We start from the raw sequence: 17655 nt of genomic DNA on the forward strand, positions 1-17655 counted from the left end.
CCAGGATGGACAATAATTTGATAATGTTCAGAAAAATTACAAATGCATAGATACTTTGGCCAAATAATCTCATGACAGAAACTCTTGCACATGTGTGAGATGATATGAGGTTTGTCATTGCTGCCATTTATGTAATAGCAAAGATTTGGAGAGAATCCAGAGATCTATTAGCAGAGAAAAGAGTTGCATAAATTATTGTTTATCTACACAATAGAATAAACTCCAGATCTGCAAAGAATGAGGGATGTCTGCCTGGGCCGATATGGAAAACCCTCCAGGCAGGCGCAATGGCTCACGCCTGTAATCCCAGCACTTTGGGAGGCCAAGGAGGGTGAATCAGTCAGGAGTTTGAGACCAGCCTGGCTAACACGGTGAAACCCTGTCTCTACTAAAAATACAAAAATTAGCCGGGCATGGTGGCACACGCCTGTAGTCCCAGCTACTCAGGAGGCTGAGGCGGGAGAATCGCTTGAACCCGGGAGGCAGAGGTTGCAGTAAGCCAAGATTGCGCCACTGCATTCCAGCCTGGGCAACAGAGCAAGACCCTGTCTCAAAAAAGAAAAAAAAGGGCTGGGCGCGGTGGCTCACGCTTGTAATCCCAGCACTTTGGGAGGCCGAGGTGGGCGGATCACGAGGTCAGGAGATCGAGACCTCGGTGAAACCCCGTCTCTACTAAAAATACAAAAAAATTAGCCGGGCGTGGTTGCGGGCGCCTGTAGTCCCAGCTACTCGGACAGGCTGAGGCAGGAGAATGGCGTGAACCCGGGAGGCGGAGCTTGCAGTGAGCCGAGCTTGCGCCACTGCACTCCAGCCTGGGCGACAGAGGGAGACTCTGTCTCGAAAAAAAAAAAAAAAAAATTTACCATTTTTGGCTGGGCGCAGTGGCTCATGCCTATAATCCCAGCACTTTGGGAGGCCAAGGCGGGAGGATCATCTGAGGTCAAGAGTTTGAGACCAACCTGGCCAACATGGAAAAAACCCATCTCTGCTAAAAATACAAAAATTAGCCAGGTGTGGTGGCGCGTGCCTGTAATCCCAGCTACTCAGGAGGGTGAGGCAGAAGAATCGCTAGAACCCAGGAGGCAGAGGTTGCAGTGAGCCGAGATTGTGCCACTGCACTCTAGCCTGGGTGACAGCGAGACTCTGTCTCAAAAAAAAAAAAAAAATTACCATTTTAACCATTTATAACTGTACAGATCAGTGGCCTTAGGTTCATTCACATTGTTGTGCAACCATCACTGCTATCCATCTCCAGAACTGTCTCATCTTCCCAAACTGAAACTCTGTCCCCATGAAACATTAATTTCCCATTCTGTCCTCCCTCAGCCCCTGGCGCCCACTGTGTGACTTTCTGTCTCTATGAATGTGATTACCTTAGGCATCTCAGATAAGTGGAATTTTCTCTCTGGTTTATTTCACTCAGCATGGTGTTCTCAGTATTTACCCATGTGTCAGAATTTCCTTCCTTTTTAAGAATATACAAAAGTTGTCGGGGCGCGGTGGCTCACGCCTGTAATCCCAGCACTTTGGGAGGCTGAGGAGGATAGATCACAAGGTCAGGAGATCGAGACCATCCTGGCTAACATGGTGAAACTCCGTCTCTACTAAAAATACAAAAAATTAGCTGGGTGTGGTGCCGGGCATCTGTAGTCCCAGCTACTCGGGAGGCTGAGGCAGGAGAATGGCGGCGTGAACCCGGGAGGCGGAGCTTGCAGTGAGCCGAGATCTTGCCACTGTACTCCAGCCTGGGCGACAGAGAGAGACTCCGTCTCAAAGAAAAAAAAAAAAAGAAAAAAAAAGAATATACAAAAGTCTGTTTATCCATTCATGAGTTTTTGTTTTTTTATTTTTTTGAGACAGAGTCTCATTCTGTTGCCCAGGCTGGAGTGCAGTGGCGCCGTCTTGGCCTCACTGCAACCTCCGCCTCCTGGGTTCAAGTGATTCTCATGCCTCAGCTTCCCGAGTAGCTGGGATTACAGGCGCCTGCCACCATGCACAGCTAATTTTTGTATTTTTAGTAGACAGAGGGTTTCTTTGTGTTGGCCAGACTGATCTCGAACTCCTAGCCTCAAGTGATCCACCTGCCTCGGCCTCCCAAAGTGCTGGGATTACCTGCATGAGGCACCATGTCTGGCTTGCTTGCTTTCTCTCTCTCTCTCTCTCTCTCTGTCTCTCTCTCTCTCTCAATTTGGAGCCAGTAGTTCAACTGGCTTTTTAAGTTTTTATTTAATTTTAAGAAATTGAGCTTTATTAAATAGTAAATGTAACTACAACTTGTGGTTATAAATATATATTTAATGGAAAAAATATACATACATTGCTGGTGTGTGCTCAAATACATTTTACTGATAGGGTGTGTGACCAGGAATGTCCCCTTGGTCCACAGAGCTCTGGTGTATGCATGGAGGTGGGGGGTGGGCTATGAATCATTCCTGTATTCTCAGGCCCAGGATCATGAAGTCACGAGGTTGAATGTAGCAGAGTCTGTCTCATCCTTCAAGGCTCATAACAATGCCCCTTCCTCCAGGAAGCCTCCCTTGCTTTCCCAGAGACAGCCGCGGCTTCCTGTTCTGGGGTCCCCAGGCCAAGTGCCCAGGGTCCCTCTCTCTGCTGCAGCTGTAATCACAGAGGAGTCTATGCCTGAAAATTGAGGCCCTTCTGGGATTCTAGCCATGTCCAGGCACACGGCAGGGGAGGGGGAGTTTGCAGAATGAATGAATGAAGAGTCTGTTCATCCTTTGAATTAGATGTGGAATGAAGAGGTCTGGTTGTTCAGGGATGGGGATCGTGAAGCTCTGTTCTGCTCATCTTGGCCGTACCCGGGTTGGGAGGCAGCCGCAGGACAGACATTGAAGGCCAAGGTTGAGGAGGCGTGGACAGCGGAAGAGGAGGCGGTGGGTGGTTCGCACATACAGGCTGCCAGAGGAGTCCACGGTTTTGAGCATGGTCAGCGGGGAGTAGCGGACGTTGGTCTGTCGGCGCAGAGGTGGTCGAGCCGAGCTGATGACATTGACAATGGCCTGCAAAGTGGAGCCCCTGAGCGCTGGGACCCAGGGAGAGCCTCACCCTGCAACATACCTGAGCCATGTCTTGGGGCTCTGGGCCCCTCACTCACCTGAACCACGTCCTGTGGGCTCTGTCCCACGGAGCGAAACAGCTGCCTGGAGGCTGGGAGATAGAGGTCCCGGAAATAGTGCAGGGTGTCAGGGTCAGTGCCTGGGAACTCAGCCATAGAAACCTGCGCCAGAAGCTTCCCCTCAAACTCGGTGACCACGGGGCCTGGCTCCACCAGGGAGATGCTGGCGACCAGGCAGGGGTAGTGTAAGTCTGATGCCCCAACCACTCCCTGACCTATTTTGTCTATTTTTTTTTTAAAGATACAGTGTCTCACTCTGTTGCCCAGGCTGGAGTGCAGTGGCATGATCATAGCTGTCTGCAGCCTCCAACTCCTGGGTTCAAGCAATCCTCCGCCTCAGCCTCCTGAGTAGCTGGGACCGCAGGTACACACACCACCACCCTTGGCTAATTTTTAAATTTTGGGTTGAGATGGGGGGTCTCGCTATGTTGCCCAGGCTGGTCTCAAACTCCTGACCTCAAGCAATCCTCCCATTTCAGCCTCTCAAAACGCTGGAATTACAGGTGTGAGCCACTGCACTCAGTTTCATTGTCTTCATCTCTCCTCTCCCCCTTTCAATCCCACCTCCCCATCACTGTCTCCAAGCCCCCTCTGCCCACATGCCCGCCTCACAAGATGTTGAACTGCAGCAGCTGGATAGCCAAGCTTTCGAAGAATCCCTCCAGGGCGAACTTGGAGGCTGCATAGACATCGTTGAAGATGACACCTATGAGGGTCAGAGGGAGGAGAGCCTTTTGGGGGTTTGGGAGGTGGGCTTTGTGGGTTCCAGGGTGATGGGGTCTTTGGGAGACAGAGCAAAGAGGATGTGGGGACCAGAGAGCAGATACATGATGCCAAGATGATGGGTGTATGGCATTGTGTGATGAGGTCATATGGGGTCAGAACGAGGTTGTTCTTGGGTGCCAGGTGCCACCTCCTCCCAGCTCCACCTGAGTCCCAGGAAACTCCCCTATTTCCCTCCATTCTCTAAACCTTTGGGGCCACTTAGGGATCTCCTTCATTTTTCTCTTCATCAGGGCCCTTGTCTCTCTTCCTCCCTCCCTTTCTTCCTCCTTCTCTCCCTCCCTCCCTTCCTTCCTTCCTTCCTTCCTTCCTTCCTTCCTTCCTTCCTTCCTTCCTTCCTTCTCTCTCTCTCTCTTTCTCTTTTTCTTTTTCTTTTTTGATAGGGTGTTGCTCTGTTCTGCAGTCTGGGGTGCAGTGGTGCAATCATGGCTCACTGCAGCCTTGAACTCCTGGGCTTAAGCGATCCTCCCACTTCAGCCTCCTGAGTAGCTGGGACTACAGGCACACACTACGATGCTTGGCTGATTTTTTTATTTAATTTAATTTTTTTTTGGCGGTGGGGAGACAGAGTCTCACTCTGTCGTCCAGGCTGGAGTGCAGCCTCTGCCTCCTGAGGTCAAGCGAATCTCCTGCCTCAGCCTCCTGAGTGGCTGGGACTACAGGTGCACACCACCATGCCCGGCTAATTTTTGTATTTTTACTAGAGACGGGGTTTCACCATGTTGGCCATTCTGGTCTCGAACTCCTGACCTCAAGTGATCCATCAGCCTCAGCCTCCCAAAGTTCTGGGATTACAGGTATGAACTGCTGCGTCTGGCCAAAGTTTTGTTGTTGTTGTTTTGTTTGTTTATTTATTTATTTATTTTTTGAGACAGAGTCTTGCTCTTGTTGCTCAGGCTGGAGTGCAATGGCACAATCTCAGCTCACTGCAACCTCTGCCTCCTGGGTTAAAGCAATTCCCCTGCTTCAGCCTCCCGAGTAGCTGGGACTATAGGTATGTGCCACCACACACGGCTAATTTTTTTGTATTTTTAGTAGAGATGGGGTTTCACAATGTTGGCCAGGCTGGTCTTGAACTCCTGATCTCAGGTGATCCACCTGCCTCGGCCTCCCAAAGTGTTGGGATTACAGGCATGAGTCACCGTGCCTGGTCCAATTTTAAAAAAATTTTTAGTAGTGATGAGGTCTCCCTGTGTTGAGCAGGCTGGTCTCAAACTCCTGAGCTCAAACAACCCTCCTTCCTAGGCTGTGCAAAGTGCTGGGATTATAGGCACGAGTCACCATGTCTGGCTACTTTTTCCTTCTAAACTTCAGAATCCTTCTGAACACAATTCTCCAGGCTAATTTATTTTATTTTATTTTGAGACAGTTTCACTTTGTTGCCCAGGCTAGAGTGCAGTGGCACGATCTTGGCTCACTGCAACCTCCACCTCCCAGGTTCAAGCAATTCTCATGCCTCAGCCTCCTGAGTAGCTGGGATTACAGGCACATGCCACCATGGCTGGCTGATTTTTTTGTATTTTAGTAGGAACGGGCTTTCACCATGTTGCTCAGGCTGGTCTTGAACTCCTGAGCTCAGGCAATCCACCCATCTCAGCCTCCCAAAGCGCTAAGATTACAGGCATGAATCACTGTGCCTGGGCTCCATGCTAATTTAGAATATGATCTAAAACCCATTCGCCATCCTCCCGGTCTGGGGAGGATCAGACACTGGTGGGATTTCCAGGGGTGGGTCCCCACAGCTCACCCTGCAGCCCCATGACACTGCTGATCACCACGATGTGGCCCTGCCGCCTCCTCTTCATGCCTGGAAGCACAGCTTTGACGAGACGGACAGCTCCGAAAAAGTTGGTGTCAAAGACATTCTGCATGGCAGCAAGGCTGAGCCCCTCCAGGGGCCCCACCAGGCCCATTCCAGCATTATTCACTAAGAGAAGAGGTACTAAGGGTTACCTTAAAGTCCCTCTCACCCTTCTAGCATTACTTCCAGACACTCCCTGAAGCACCCCACCCCGTACTCCAAGTCCAAGGCCAGTCCAGGGTATCTTGGGTGGACAAATATGAAACCTTGGTGATCTTTAAACAGTTCAGCATTTGTCATAGGGGATCCTCAGCCCTGAGTGGGAGGAAGGGCTGCTGGGAATAGTGCCCCCCTTAATCCATGAGCAATTCAATTCTGACCCCAAATTGCATCAAGACAGCAACACCCACCTTCCTGCGAAGGTTAGGGACCTTATGACTTATTTCTGCATCATGCTGTCTTCCCCAAGTGACTCATCCAAGTAATTTTCCCAACCACTTATGGCTTTCTCCATACATGAGAATTTCTATTCCATAAAATCTGCCCCACCTCCAGGCCTCAGATTGTTACTAGCATCTCTAATATTTTTATTTTTTTAAAAAAATTGATTTTTGAGCTGGGCATGGTGGCTCATGCCTGTAATCCCAGCACTTTGGGAGGCCAAGGCGAGTGGGCCAAGGCGAGTGGGAGGCCAAGGATCACCTGAGGTCAGGCTTCGAGACCAGCCTGACGAACATGGAGAAACCCCGTCTCTACTAAAAATACAAAATCAGCCGGGTGTGGTGGTGCATGCCTGTAATCCCAGCTACTTGGGAGGCTGAGGCAGGAGAATCATTTGAACCCGGAAGGAGGAGGTTGCAGTGAGCCAAGATCGCACCATTGCACTCTAGCCCAGGCAACAAGAGTGAAATTCCATCTCAAAAAAAATTGATTTTTGGCCAGGTGCGGTGGTGCATGCCTGTAATTCCAGCACTCTGGGAGGTCGAGGTGGGCGGATATCTTGAGATCAGGACTTTGAGACCAGCCTGACCAACATAGTGAAACCTCGTCTCTATGGAAAATACAAAAATTAGCTGGGCATGGTGGCAGGCACCTGTAATCCCAGCTACTCAGGAGGCTGAGGCAGGAGAATTGCTTGAACCTGGGAGGCGGAGGTTGCAGTGAGCCGAGATCACGCCACTGCACTCCAGCCTGGGTGCAGAGCAAGACTCCGTCTCAAAAAAAAAAAAAAAATTGATTTTTGAGACAAGGTCTTGCTCTGTCTCCCAGACTGGCTCTATTGTAACTCACTGCAGCCTCAAACCCCTGGGCTCAAGGGATCCTCCCACCTTGGCCTCCCGAGTAGCTAGGACTAGGCATGCACCACTATGCTGGCTAATTTTTAATTTTTTTGTAGAGTCAGAGTCTCACTATTTTGCTCAGCCTGCTCTCGAGCTCCTGGGCTCAAGCAATCCTCCTGTCTCAGCCTCCCAAAGTGCTAGGATTACAGGTATAAGCCACAGCACCCAGCCCTTAATAAATCAATTGGTAGGACCAACTGGTCTACCCCTCTTGGCCAACTGGTCTACCCCTTCTGTCCAGGTTCAGAGATTGCTGAAGAAGCCAGAGAGCTGGTGCTCAGACCTTGCCGTACTGAGGGTCTATACTCAGACCAAGGATGGGGCTTAGTGAATCAGGGGCCGTGAAGTCTCACCCAGCACGTCCACTTCTCCCTTGATACAGCTGAGACACTGGGCCACCGACTCATCACTGCACACGTCCAGCTGGGCCACGGTGAGGGTCTGCCCCAGAGCCTCCCCAGCAGCTGCCTCCAGTGTCTCCTTCTTCCCCAGGTCCCTCATGGTGGCCACCACTGGGGGGCAGAGAGTAGAGCAGGGATAGGCACTGAGCTCCTTTCCCCTTGGTGTGGGCTCCACATTTCTGTGATCTTGCATTAGAAGTCACAGAGAGATGGAAACCCACAAGTTTACTCACCTACATTTATCACTCAGCCAACAAGTGCACACTTGTGTACACGCATCTCCACATACCTATATCCATCCTTCCAACCATGAGTTCAACAGACATTTATTGAGCATCTACTATACACTATGCCCTATTCTAGGTGCTGAGGCTATGGCATGAAACAAGATAAAGTCACCAGGTACGGTGGCTCACGCCTGTAATCCCAGCACTTTGGGAGGCTGAGGTGGGAGGATTGCTTGACCCCAGGAGTTTGAGACCAGCCTGGGAAGTATAGCGAGATCCCATCTCCACAAAAAAATTATATATACAAATTTGTCAGAATGTGGTGGGTGGCCCCCACCTGTAGTCCTGGCTACTTGGGAGGCTGCGGTGGGAGGATTGCTTGAACCCAGGAGGTTGAGGCTGCAGTGAGCCAAGATTGAGCCACTGCACTACAGCCTGGGTGACAGAGTGAGATCCTGTCTCAAAAAAATAAAAAATAAGGCCGGGCGGCTGGGCACAGTGTCTCACGCCTGTAATCCCAGCACTTTGGGAGGCTGAGGCGGGGGGATCATGAGGTCAGGAGACCGAGACCATCCTGGCTAACATGGTGAAACCCCGTCTCTACTAAAAATAAAATAAAAAAAAATTAGCCTGGCGTTGTGGCAGGCTCCTGTAGTCCCAGCTACTCGGGAGGCTGAGGCAGGAGAATGGTGTGAACCTGGGAGGTGGAGCTTGCAGTGAGCCGAGATAGCGCCACTGTACTCCAGCCTGGGTGACAGAGAGAGACTCCGTCTCAAAAATAATAAAAAAAAAAAAGACCGGGCGGGGTGGCTTACAAGTGTAATCCCAGCACTTTGGGAGGCCGAGGTGGGCGGATCACAAGATCAAGAGATCGAGACCATCCTGGCCAACGTGGTGAAACCCCATCTCTATGAAAAATACAAAAATTAGCTGGGTGTGGTGGCACACGCCTGTAATCCCAGCTACTCAGGAGGCTGAGGCAGGAGAATCACTTGAACCTGGGAGGCGGAGGAGGTTGCAGTGAGCTGAGATCACGCCACTGCACTCCAGCCTGGCAACAGAGCGAGACTCTATCTCAAAATAAATACATAAATAAATAAGAAAGTTTCTGCCTTCATGGAATTTATAGCCTAGTAGATAAGACAATAAAATATATAAACATAAAACAGGTTGCCATGAAAAAAATGCATACACACCTATAGCCAACATATGTGCATATATGAACTCTGAAGTGAATAGCCATATATATATATATATTTTTTTTTTTGAGACGAAGTTTCACTCTTGTTTGTTGCCTAGTCTGAAGTACAGGGGTGCAATCTTGGCTCACCGCAACCTCCACCTCCTGGGTTCAAGCAATCTCCCTGCCTCAGCCTCCAGAGCAGCTGGGATTACAGGTGTACAGGTGCCTGCCACCACACCCGGCTAATCTTTTGTATTTTAGTAGAACAGGGTTTCACCATATTGGTCAGGCTGGTCTCGAACCTCAGGTGATCTGCCCACCTCATACTCCCAAAGTGCTGGGATTACAGGTGTAAGGAGCCAGAGAGCCACAGCGCCTGGCCAAGCTTATGCTCTTGTTTTTTTTTTTGTTTTTTTTTTTTGAGACGGAGTCTCACTCTTGGCTCCCAGACTGGAATACAGTGGCGAAATCTCGGCTCACTGCAACCTGTCTCCCAGTTCAAGCGATTCTCCTGCCTTAGCCTCTCAAGCAGCTGGGATTACAGGCACCTGCCACCATGCCTGGCTAATTTTTGTATTTTTATTTATTTATTTATTGAGATGGAGTCTTGCTCTGTCGCCCAGACTGGAGTGCAGTGGCGCGATCTCGGCTCACTGCAAGCTCCACCCCACAGGTTCATGCCATTCTTCTGCCTCAGCCTCCCGAGTAGCTGGGACTACAGGCATCCACCACCATGCCCAGCTAATTTTTTGTATTTTTAGTAGAGATGGGGTTTCACCATGTTAACCAGGATGGTCTCGATCTCCTGACCTTGTGATCTGCCCACCTCGGCCGCCCAAAGTGCTGGAATTACAGTTGTGAGTCACCACGCCCGGCCAATTTTTGTATTTTTAGTAGAGACGGGGTTTCACCATGTTAGCCAGGCTGGTCTCAAACTCCTGACCTCAGGAGATCTGTCCACCTCGGCCTCCCAAAGTGCTGAGATTACAGGCATGAGCCACTGCGCCCAGCCTCAAGCTTATGTTCTTAAGCAAGACCTCCGCATATGTACTATGTCTGCACATGCACTAGCATACATGTTTGATATCCCCCAATGTGTGCACCCATAATCATCCATGAACACTCCTGGGGGCATTTGCCTCTTATCTTCGGGCCAGTGTGATTTGTGGGTAGCAGGCACGTGAATGGGGTCACTTACATCTACACGTGGTATAGTGGGAAACATGGGTGCAAGGGATGGGCTGCCTGAGTTCAAATCCCAGCTCTGCTACTTTGCAGCTGGGAGACCTTGAGCAAAGACCTTTGACAGTCTGCACCTTACTTTCCTCATTTCTAAAATAGGGCAGGCCAGGCACGGTGGCTCATGCCTGTAATCCCAACACTTTGGGAGGCCCGGGCAGGCAGATCACCTGAGACCAGGAGTTTGAGACCGGTCTGGCCAACATGGTGAAAACTCATCTATTAAAAATACAAAAACTTAGCCGGGTGTGGTGGCGCATGCCTTAACCTCTTCAAGCTCGGGAGGCCGAGGCATGAAAATCACTTGAACGTGGGAGATGGAGGCTGCAGTGAGCCAAGATGCACCACTGCACTCAGCCTGGGCGACAGAGCGAGACTCTGACTCAAAATAAATAAATAATAAAATAATAATAAAATGGGGTGAACGATTGTGCCTGCCTCACAGGTGTGATGTGAGGATTAAATGACTTCCCGGATTCAGGGCACTTAGAATGCAGCCTGGTGCATTGTAAAAACTCCATAAACATTAGCCTCCAGCAGTTTCATACACCCATCTGCCCACCCACAGGGACCCACGTTATTCCCTGCACACTGGCGTTCAGGCTGTCATGCTCAAAGCTGTGTGTGTCTCTAAAACAGAGGGCAGAGTGCTGGGAGAAGCAGCCTTGCCAACTGGGGCAATGCCCTCACCCCCAGTTGCCTCTTTGTAAGTAACAACCCTTTGCCCACTTTGACTCCAGCACGCTCCCTCTGGGTCAGGGGTTCTCCTGGTTGGTTAGGATGCAGGTCCCAGGGACTTATTCTAGAGCTGCAGAAGGGCAAGTTCTTAGAACTAGAAGGCCATCCCTTCAACCCCCAAGGTCAGGAGCACTTAGGAAGCTTATCTCAGTAAAAGCAGTAATCTGGGGAGACGTGGAGGAGTGAGCATCAGGGTAGTGATTATTCCAATCTAGGAAATGCCCTAGTGAAACCCTTCTAAAAATAACACCCACCCACCCCCTGCCACTCTCAGCATACTTTATTTTGTTTCTCAGCACTTATTCCCGCCAGATATAGCAACAATTTCTTTTTATCTGTTTATCGCCCATTCTCCCTCTCCTCCTCGCATGGCACCTGTCCCAAGGGCTGAGACTTTTGTCTATTTCATCCCCAGTTGTGTTGCCAGCATTCAGAGCATCCAGAAGGTGCTCGAGAAATATTTGTAGGATGAGGGGATGATTCCTGGAGGGAGAGGAAGACCCCATGCATCCTGGGTCCTCCCCAAGCTCACAAGTGCAGCTGGGAGAGATGGGTAGGGGAGACAGCGCAGGGGAAGCCGTTTCCACCCTGCTGCCTCCTAGCGCCACCCTGCACCTCTTACCCTGGTAGCGCTTCTTGGGGTCATGGGCCAGCTGCACTGCAAGTTCCAGACCAATTCCTGATGAGCAGCCGGAGATCAACACAGTCCGGGGTGCAGCGGCCATGTTGATCCCCTCCCTGGACGCGTGACCTTCCGCCGGGCAGCACCTGACTCTGACCATTCATCCCGCGCTCATCTGCTCCCTCCTAACCCCCTCCCACAGATCCCCTGCAGGGCAAAGCCTCTGCCCTTCCCCGGAGACCCATAGTTTCTGGACTGACCCTGAACAGGCAGTAAGAGAGAATCTCTTAAATCCTCTCTGCACCTCATTTTCTTCATCTGCCAAACATTTCTTCTCCACACCTACTATACACATCACTGGTTTTTGTTTGTTTGTTTTTAAGAGACAGCGTCTTGCTCTGTCACTCAGGCTGGAGTGCAGTGGCACCATCATAGGTCAGCATAGCCTCAAGCGATCCTCCCACCTCGGCCTCCAGAGTAGCTGGGGCTACCGGCGCACACTACCATGCCCAGCTAATTTTTAAATTTCTTTTTCTTTTAGACATGGGATCTTGCTATGTTGCCCAGACTGGTCTCCAACTCTTGGCCTCAAGTGATCCTCCTGCCTTGGCCATTTGTAACTGTTTTCTTAATTTATAATTTTTATTATGAGTGTAAATTATTATTATTATTTTGAGACAGAGTCTTGCTCTTGTCACCCAGGCTGGAGTGCAGTGGTGCAATTTTGGCTCACTACAACCTCAGCTTTCCAGGGTCAAGCGATTCTCCTGCCTCAGCCTCCTGAGTAGCTGGGATTACAGGCGTGTGCCACCACACCCAGCTAATTTTTGTGTTTTTAGTAGAGATGAGGCTGCGCCATGTTGGCCAGGCTGGTCTTGAACTCCTGACCTCAAGTGGTCCAGCCACCTCAGCCTCCCAAAGTGCTGGGACTACAAGCATGAGCCACTGAGCGTGGCCGAGTATAAATTATTTAGGGCTGGGGAGAGTTTCTGTGAAAGTTGGGGGGAATTAGTGTCTGTATTCTGGGTGAAGAATCTCTGATTGAAGGGAGAGAGTGAGAGAAGGAGACAGAGAACGTGGATCCAGAAGTGTTTCATAGAGGGAAGGGGTGTAGAACTGTCAGAAGACGTAGTTAGACCATAGGAAGAACTTCCAGCAAGGCAGGGCAGGGCAGGACTTTTTTGAGAGTCTTTTAGTTGGAGAAGTCTCAGCCTCAGATGTCCCTGGGGTGGGAGGAGGCGCAGCTTACAGAGATACCCTCTCCTCCTCCCACCCTGGGGGGCCCCCATCTCCCCCTCAGGCCTGATGGGGCCCCACCCCCTCCTCTTCAGGGACACAGAGACTCTTTGTCTGGGGAGTCAGAGGCTGGGAGGGAGGCACTGCTTGTGTCTCCCTCTTCCCCTGGGGCGGAGGTGGGGGGAGCAGGGTTCGGGGAGCAGTTCAGGGCTCAGAATACGCCTCTTGGTTCCTCCCTTCCCTGGGGAAGCACCCTCACATCCTGCGTGTCTGCGCTTGTCCAATTGCATAAAAGCTCTATTTGACCTCCTGGGGGCCTCTTCATGCTGGAGGTGGGGATCCCAGCACAGTGAGGGGGGCCTCTGCCTCATCCCAAGAATGGCAAGAATCCACCCCTTCCTCCCCGGTGGCTGTGTGTTGCTTTTCGACAGGGACAGATTCCCACCACTGCCCCCCTCCCCGGCCTTTTTTTTTTTTGAGACAGACAGAGTCTTGCTCTGTTGCCCAGGCTGGGGTGCAGTGGCACAACCTCAGCTCACTGCAACCTCCACCTCCCGTGTTCAAGTGATCCTCCCACCTCAGCCTCCCAAGTAGCTGGGACTACAGGTGCCAGCCAAAATGCCTGGCTAATTTTGTATTTGTAGAGACAGGGTTTCGCCATGTCGGCCAGCTGATCTCTAACTCCTGGACTCAAGCGATCTGCCCGCCTCAGCCTCTCAAAGTGCTGGGATTACAGGCATGAGCCACTGCACCCAGCTCAGACTCCCTCATTTGGTGGGGATTTGGGATTGGGGCCGGGGCATCCACTGGAGACCTGAGTTGGGGCGGGGGGAGATGAGGGTTAGGGATGGAAATGAGACCCTTTATTTGAGGAATCAAGAATTTGGGGGAAAGCGAAAACTGTGTTTTGGGATCTGTGGTGAGAATTTGGGACCAGGACACATGACTCAGGGATTTGAGTGGAGAGATGAAGGTTTGGAGTAAGGCTGGGGACCCCATTTTGGGATCTGGGGTGAGGTTTGGGGTGGGATGAGGACCCCTTAGGGACTTGAAGGAAAGGCTTTGGGGCTGAGGCTGGTACCTCCTATTGTGCAGCTAAGGGACTGAGGATAAAGCAGGTAGGTGAGTGAGAGTTCAGGGTGAGGTTGGGACCCCAGTTGGGGGCCTGAGTGAAGCAGAAAGGACTTGGTGCCAGGGGCGGTGGCTCATGCCTGTAATTCCAGAGCTTTGGGAGGGCAAGGCTGGAGGATCACTTGACACCAGAAGTTCAAGACCGGCCTGGGCAGCATAGCAAGACCCCGGTCTCTACTATATATATATATATTTTAAAATTAGCTGGGTGTGGCAGTGTGTGCCTGTGGTACCTGCTTCTCAGGAGGCTGAGGCAGGTGGATGGCTTGAACCCAGGAGTTGGAGGCTGCAGTGAGCTATGACTGCACCACTGCACTCCAGCTTGGGTGACAGATCAAGACCCTGTCTCCAAAATAAGATGTAAAAATAACAGAAAATAAAAAAGATTTGGTATAAAACTGCACCTCCCCCTAATTCTAGGGCCTGGATGGAGGCTGAAGGTTTGAATGAGGTTAAGGTCTTCTTTGAGGGGATCTGCTAGGCGGAAAAGGTTTGGGGTAAGACTGGAACCCTCGAACTCTAGGGCTGGGTGGGAGTGACCCTTCTCCTCCACTGTGGGGTGGGGCAGGAACAACCCAGCTCCTGGCGCTGGGCTCCATCCCAGCCGGCCAATCAGCGCTCAGCACAAAGTTTCCCAACTTCCCAGTCCAGCTGTCAGCGCTCCCCCTCCAAGGAGCCCCGCCTGGCCAGGCGCTGGAGCGCAGGGCGAGGCCAGGGCGGGGTCTCGGGCAGTTTCCCGCGGACCCCGAGAGGAGCGGCCGCCGCGAGTGACTGCACCGAGCCCGAGGAGTCGCCGCGCCCCGCAGCCGCCCCGACTGGTCCCCCGCCTTGCCCGTGGGCCCCGCCGGGATGGGGAACGGCCGGGGCCTGGGCTGGCCGCGGGCCGGTCTCTGCCTGCTCCTGGCCGCGCTGCAGCTTCTGCCGGGGACGCAGGCGGGTGAGCCGGGAGGAAAGAAATGGGACCCAGGGTCCACGACTCAGAGAGGCCCTAAAAGAGAGAGGGGTGGAGGGGGGTGGAGGGGGAGGGCGTGGGCGCCGCGTGCGGCCCCGGTGTGATGTGAGCGCAGGAGTATCTGACTCTGGGTGATTTGTGGGTGTGACAGCTCAGGGGTGGGGGTGATGTGTGAGCGCGTGGGAATGCATGCAATGTGCAGGTGTGTGCGTGTGTGTATGTGTGTGTAGCATGTGTGTGCATTTGGAGTGAAGTTGCGTGTGTGCTTGCGTGTGGAGGTTGATGGTGATAGTGTGACTGTGAGTGACAGGGCAGTGCTGGGAGGGTGTGTATTGCGACAGGTGAGTATGCACTTGTGCGCTTGTCTATGTGCTATTTTCGAGGGTAACCGTGTGTGTGGTTATGCGTGTGATTGTGTGTCTCTGAGTGCCCCTATGAGCGGTGTAGTTGTGATTTTTGGGTGCAAATAATTGCCCATGAGGATGAAGGTGAGTGAGGACGAGTATTGGGGAGGGATCTTCGGGAACCCACAGTTTCCTTTGCATCTCTTTAAATGGCTTCACCTCATTCTCCCTTTTCCTCCTCTGCCCCAAATTGGCGAGCGCCCATTTCCTCCCCTCCCTCCCTGTTGCCCCCTCCCCCACCCCGCGGTCCCCAGAGCCACGATCAGCACCATGGACAGGGCCTCGGGGAGGGCCGCGGTGAGGGGCGAGGCGGGGCGGGGCGCAGGGCGGGGCAGGAGTGGAAGTTGCTCCCCCCCTCCCACCCCAGCTGCAGGAGCCTTGGGTGTTTTTCCCGAGGAATTTCTCAGGGGCCCCCAGGGGGTCCCGGGGGCCGCCGGATGGGTGAGTCAGCGCTGACGCACGCCCAGCTGCGCGCATCTGGCTGGGCGCCCTGTCCCGCCCCGCAGGGTTCGGAGTGGGGGGCGCTCCGGGAGTCAGGGGGTGGCGTAGCTTCTTAAATGTTGGAGATGGGGCTTCCCTGACCTGAGAGATCCCAGACTAGGCCCTCCTGGAAATCCCTTTCTAAGGTGAGCTCAGTCTCCCAACACACACACACACACACACACACACACACACACACACACACACGCGCGCACACACAGGCACACACACCACAGCACACTTCTTACTTTGGAGTCCAGGAAGTTGCCTGTCCATATGGTTAATCCCTGATTGGACTATGCCTCATTCCCACGCTCACACATCCACATGGTCGTGGAATCTCAGGCATCCACTCTGAATATAAGTCCCCTGGGACTCCAGGAATGTGAAACACCGTGTCCAGGCAACCCCTTCAGCCACCCGCCAAATGGTCTCAGCTTTTATGACCCTCCCACGCGCTCAAATTCTCACACATGCTGCCCCTGACATCCGAACAAACACTGTCAACATTCACAACCCGTCACCCACTCACCCACTGGGTCACACTCTCACACAGAACGGCACTCCCCCATCAGAAGTCCGAGGTGTTACAGTCGCAGACACACCTGCAAGCTCGCTGCAAGCGTTACATGGCCACACGTCAAGAAACTGTACCTAATCCCTCCATTAGAAGCCAAATATTTGCACACATTGACACCTGGAGAAATGACATATGCCCAGCTATTCTCTGCCTGTCTCACTCAGACTCACCCACGCTTGTACAATCTCATGCACATACACGTATTTGCACACACATCACACACCTGGGGGGTTCCCAGTCATGCCCTGACTCAGTCCCTGCCTCTGTCCCTCCACATCCCAGACCCCACCCAACATCCCCCTGGGGGCCCTGACTAGCACAGGGGAGAGTGGCAGGGGGCAGCCTGGGCCCCTGACAGACCCCCCCCCGCCCCCTGTCCCCTGTAGGCAGGACTCAATGCAGCTTGTGTGCCTTTTTGTCGTAATGCCAGCTGTGAAAAGAAAGGGCAGTCAGTTTCTGAAAGGTCATTCCAGAGGGGACACAAGTTTCAAGCGGGAGATCTTTGAGTTGGATGCCGGGAAGGACTTTCTTAATGTAAATGAGTGGTAGTTGAGGAAAGACCCTCTTTCCTCTGCAGAGAGGTTAGGGTCTGGGTCAGGGGAGAGCCTCCAGGCTGGGTGAGGTGGTCGGTCTCAATCCTGCCCTGGGCCCCAGGCTGAGATGGGGCAGCTGGGATGATTGTTCCGTGGGGAAGTGACTCTTGTGGTCAGCAGAGCCTGGGAGCCCAGATCTCAGCCCCAGGGGACTGCAACCCAGATTTCTCTTAATGACAGCCCAGCCACAAAACAGGCAATTAGAGATGGGGGCTGGGGTGATGGGTTGGGGAAGGTGGGTGGAGAGAGAGAGAGATTGAGAAAAGAGAGAGAATGAGAGAATGAAAGAGAGAGAGAGAGAGAGAAAGAGACTTGGATACAGATAGAGGCCTGGAAAGACCCGGCACAGAAAGTGGGACAGAGAGAGGGCGGGCAAGGATGGGGGGAGAAGGAGATTGGAGGCAAGAGGAAACAGAGGCTGAAACAGGCCTCTGAGGAGTCTGGAAAATGAGGGTTCTGACCTAGGAAGAGTGGGAATGAGGGTCCTTCATCCAAGCCCCTGCCTCCCCAACGTCTTACCCCCCACCCCGGCTCCCCGTGGTGAGATCAGCAGAGCCTCCCCCGGGGGTGAGGTCATGGCAGATTCGGGAGAATCCAGCTCCCGCCAAGAGGCTGGGGCAGGGGGTCAGTGGGACAGTTTGCTGAGGGTAGGGGGAGGGGGGAATCAGACGGGGGCTCGGGGCCCAGGGGAAGCCCCCACCCGCCCCTGCCCAAGCCATGTGGTTCCACTTAGCACTGGCCGGGCTGCCTGCCGGGGTGGGGCTGGTAGCATGGCCTAGATTAGGAACTGTTGGGCCAGACAAGTCCTT

The 17655-nt window shown here is 52.6% G+C and overlaps 2 protein-coding genes across 5 annotated transcripts in view; one reads left to right on the forward strand and one right to left on the reverse strand.

Annotated features, from left to right (window-relative positions):
• Positions 1–2274: 2274 nt before the first annotated feature.
• Positions 2275–11881, reverse strand: RDH8 (retinol dehydrogenase 8). Its single transcript, XM_030821873.1, has 6 exons — positions 11471–11881; positions 7414–7572; positions 5667–5846; positions 3749–3842; positions 3116–3299; positions 2275–3020 (listed from the first exon to the last, which is right to left on the reverse strand). Exons 1-6 carry the CDS (start codon positions 11628–11630, stop codon positions 2805–2807), a joined length of 993 nt encoding a protein of 330 aa, XP_030677733.1. The 5' UTR covers positions 11631–11881; the 3' UTR covers positions 2275–2804.
• A 2665-nt stretch (positions 11882–14546) lies between these two features.
• Positions 14547–17655, forward strand: part of COL5A3 (collagen type V alpha 3 chain) — a 49798-nt gene continuing 46689 nt past the window's right edge. For 3 of the 4 annotated variants that reach the window (XM_030820909.1, XM_030820911.1, XM_030820910.1), the window contains exon 1: positions 14565–14774. In XM_030820909.1, the coding sequence (XP_030676769.1) occupies positions 14687–14774 (88 nt within the window). In that variant the 5' untranslated portion in view covers positions 14565–14686. Of the gene's footprint in view, positions 14775–17655 lie in introns of all 4 variants that reach the window. The other variant, XR_004032017.1, reaches the window with a different exon arrangement.

The sequence above is a fragment of the Nomascus leucogenys genome, chromosome 10 (assembly GCF_006542625.1).
Source record: "Nomascus leucogenys isolate Asia chromosome 10, Asia_NLE_v1, whole genome shotgun sequence".
NCBI classification, from domain to species: Eukaryota; Metazoa; Chordata; class Mammalia; order Primates; family Hylobatidae; genus Nomascus; species Nomascus leucogenys.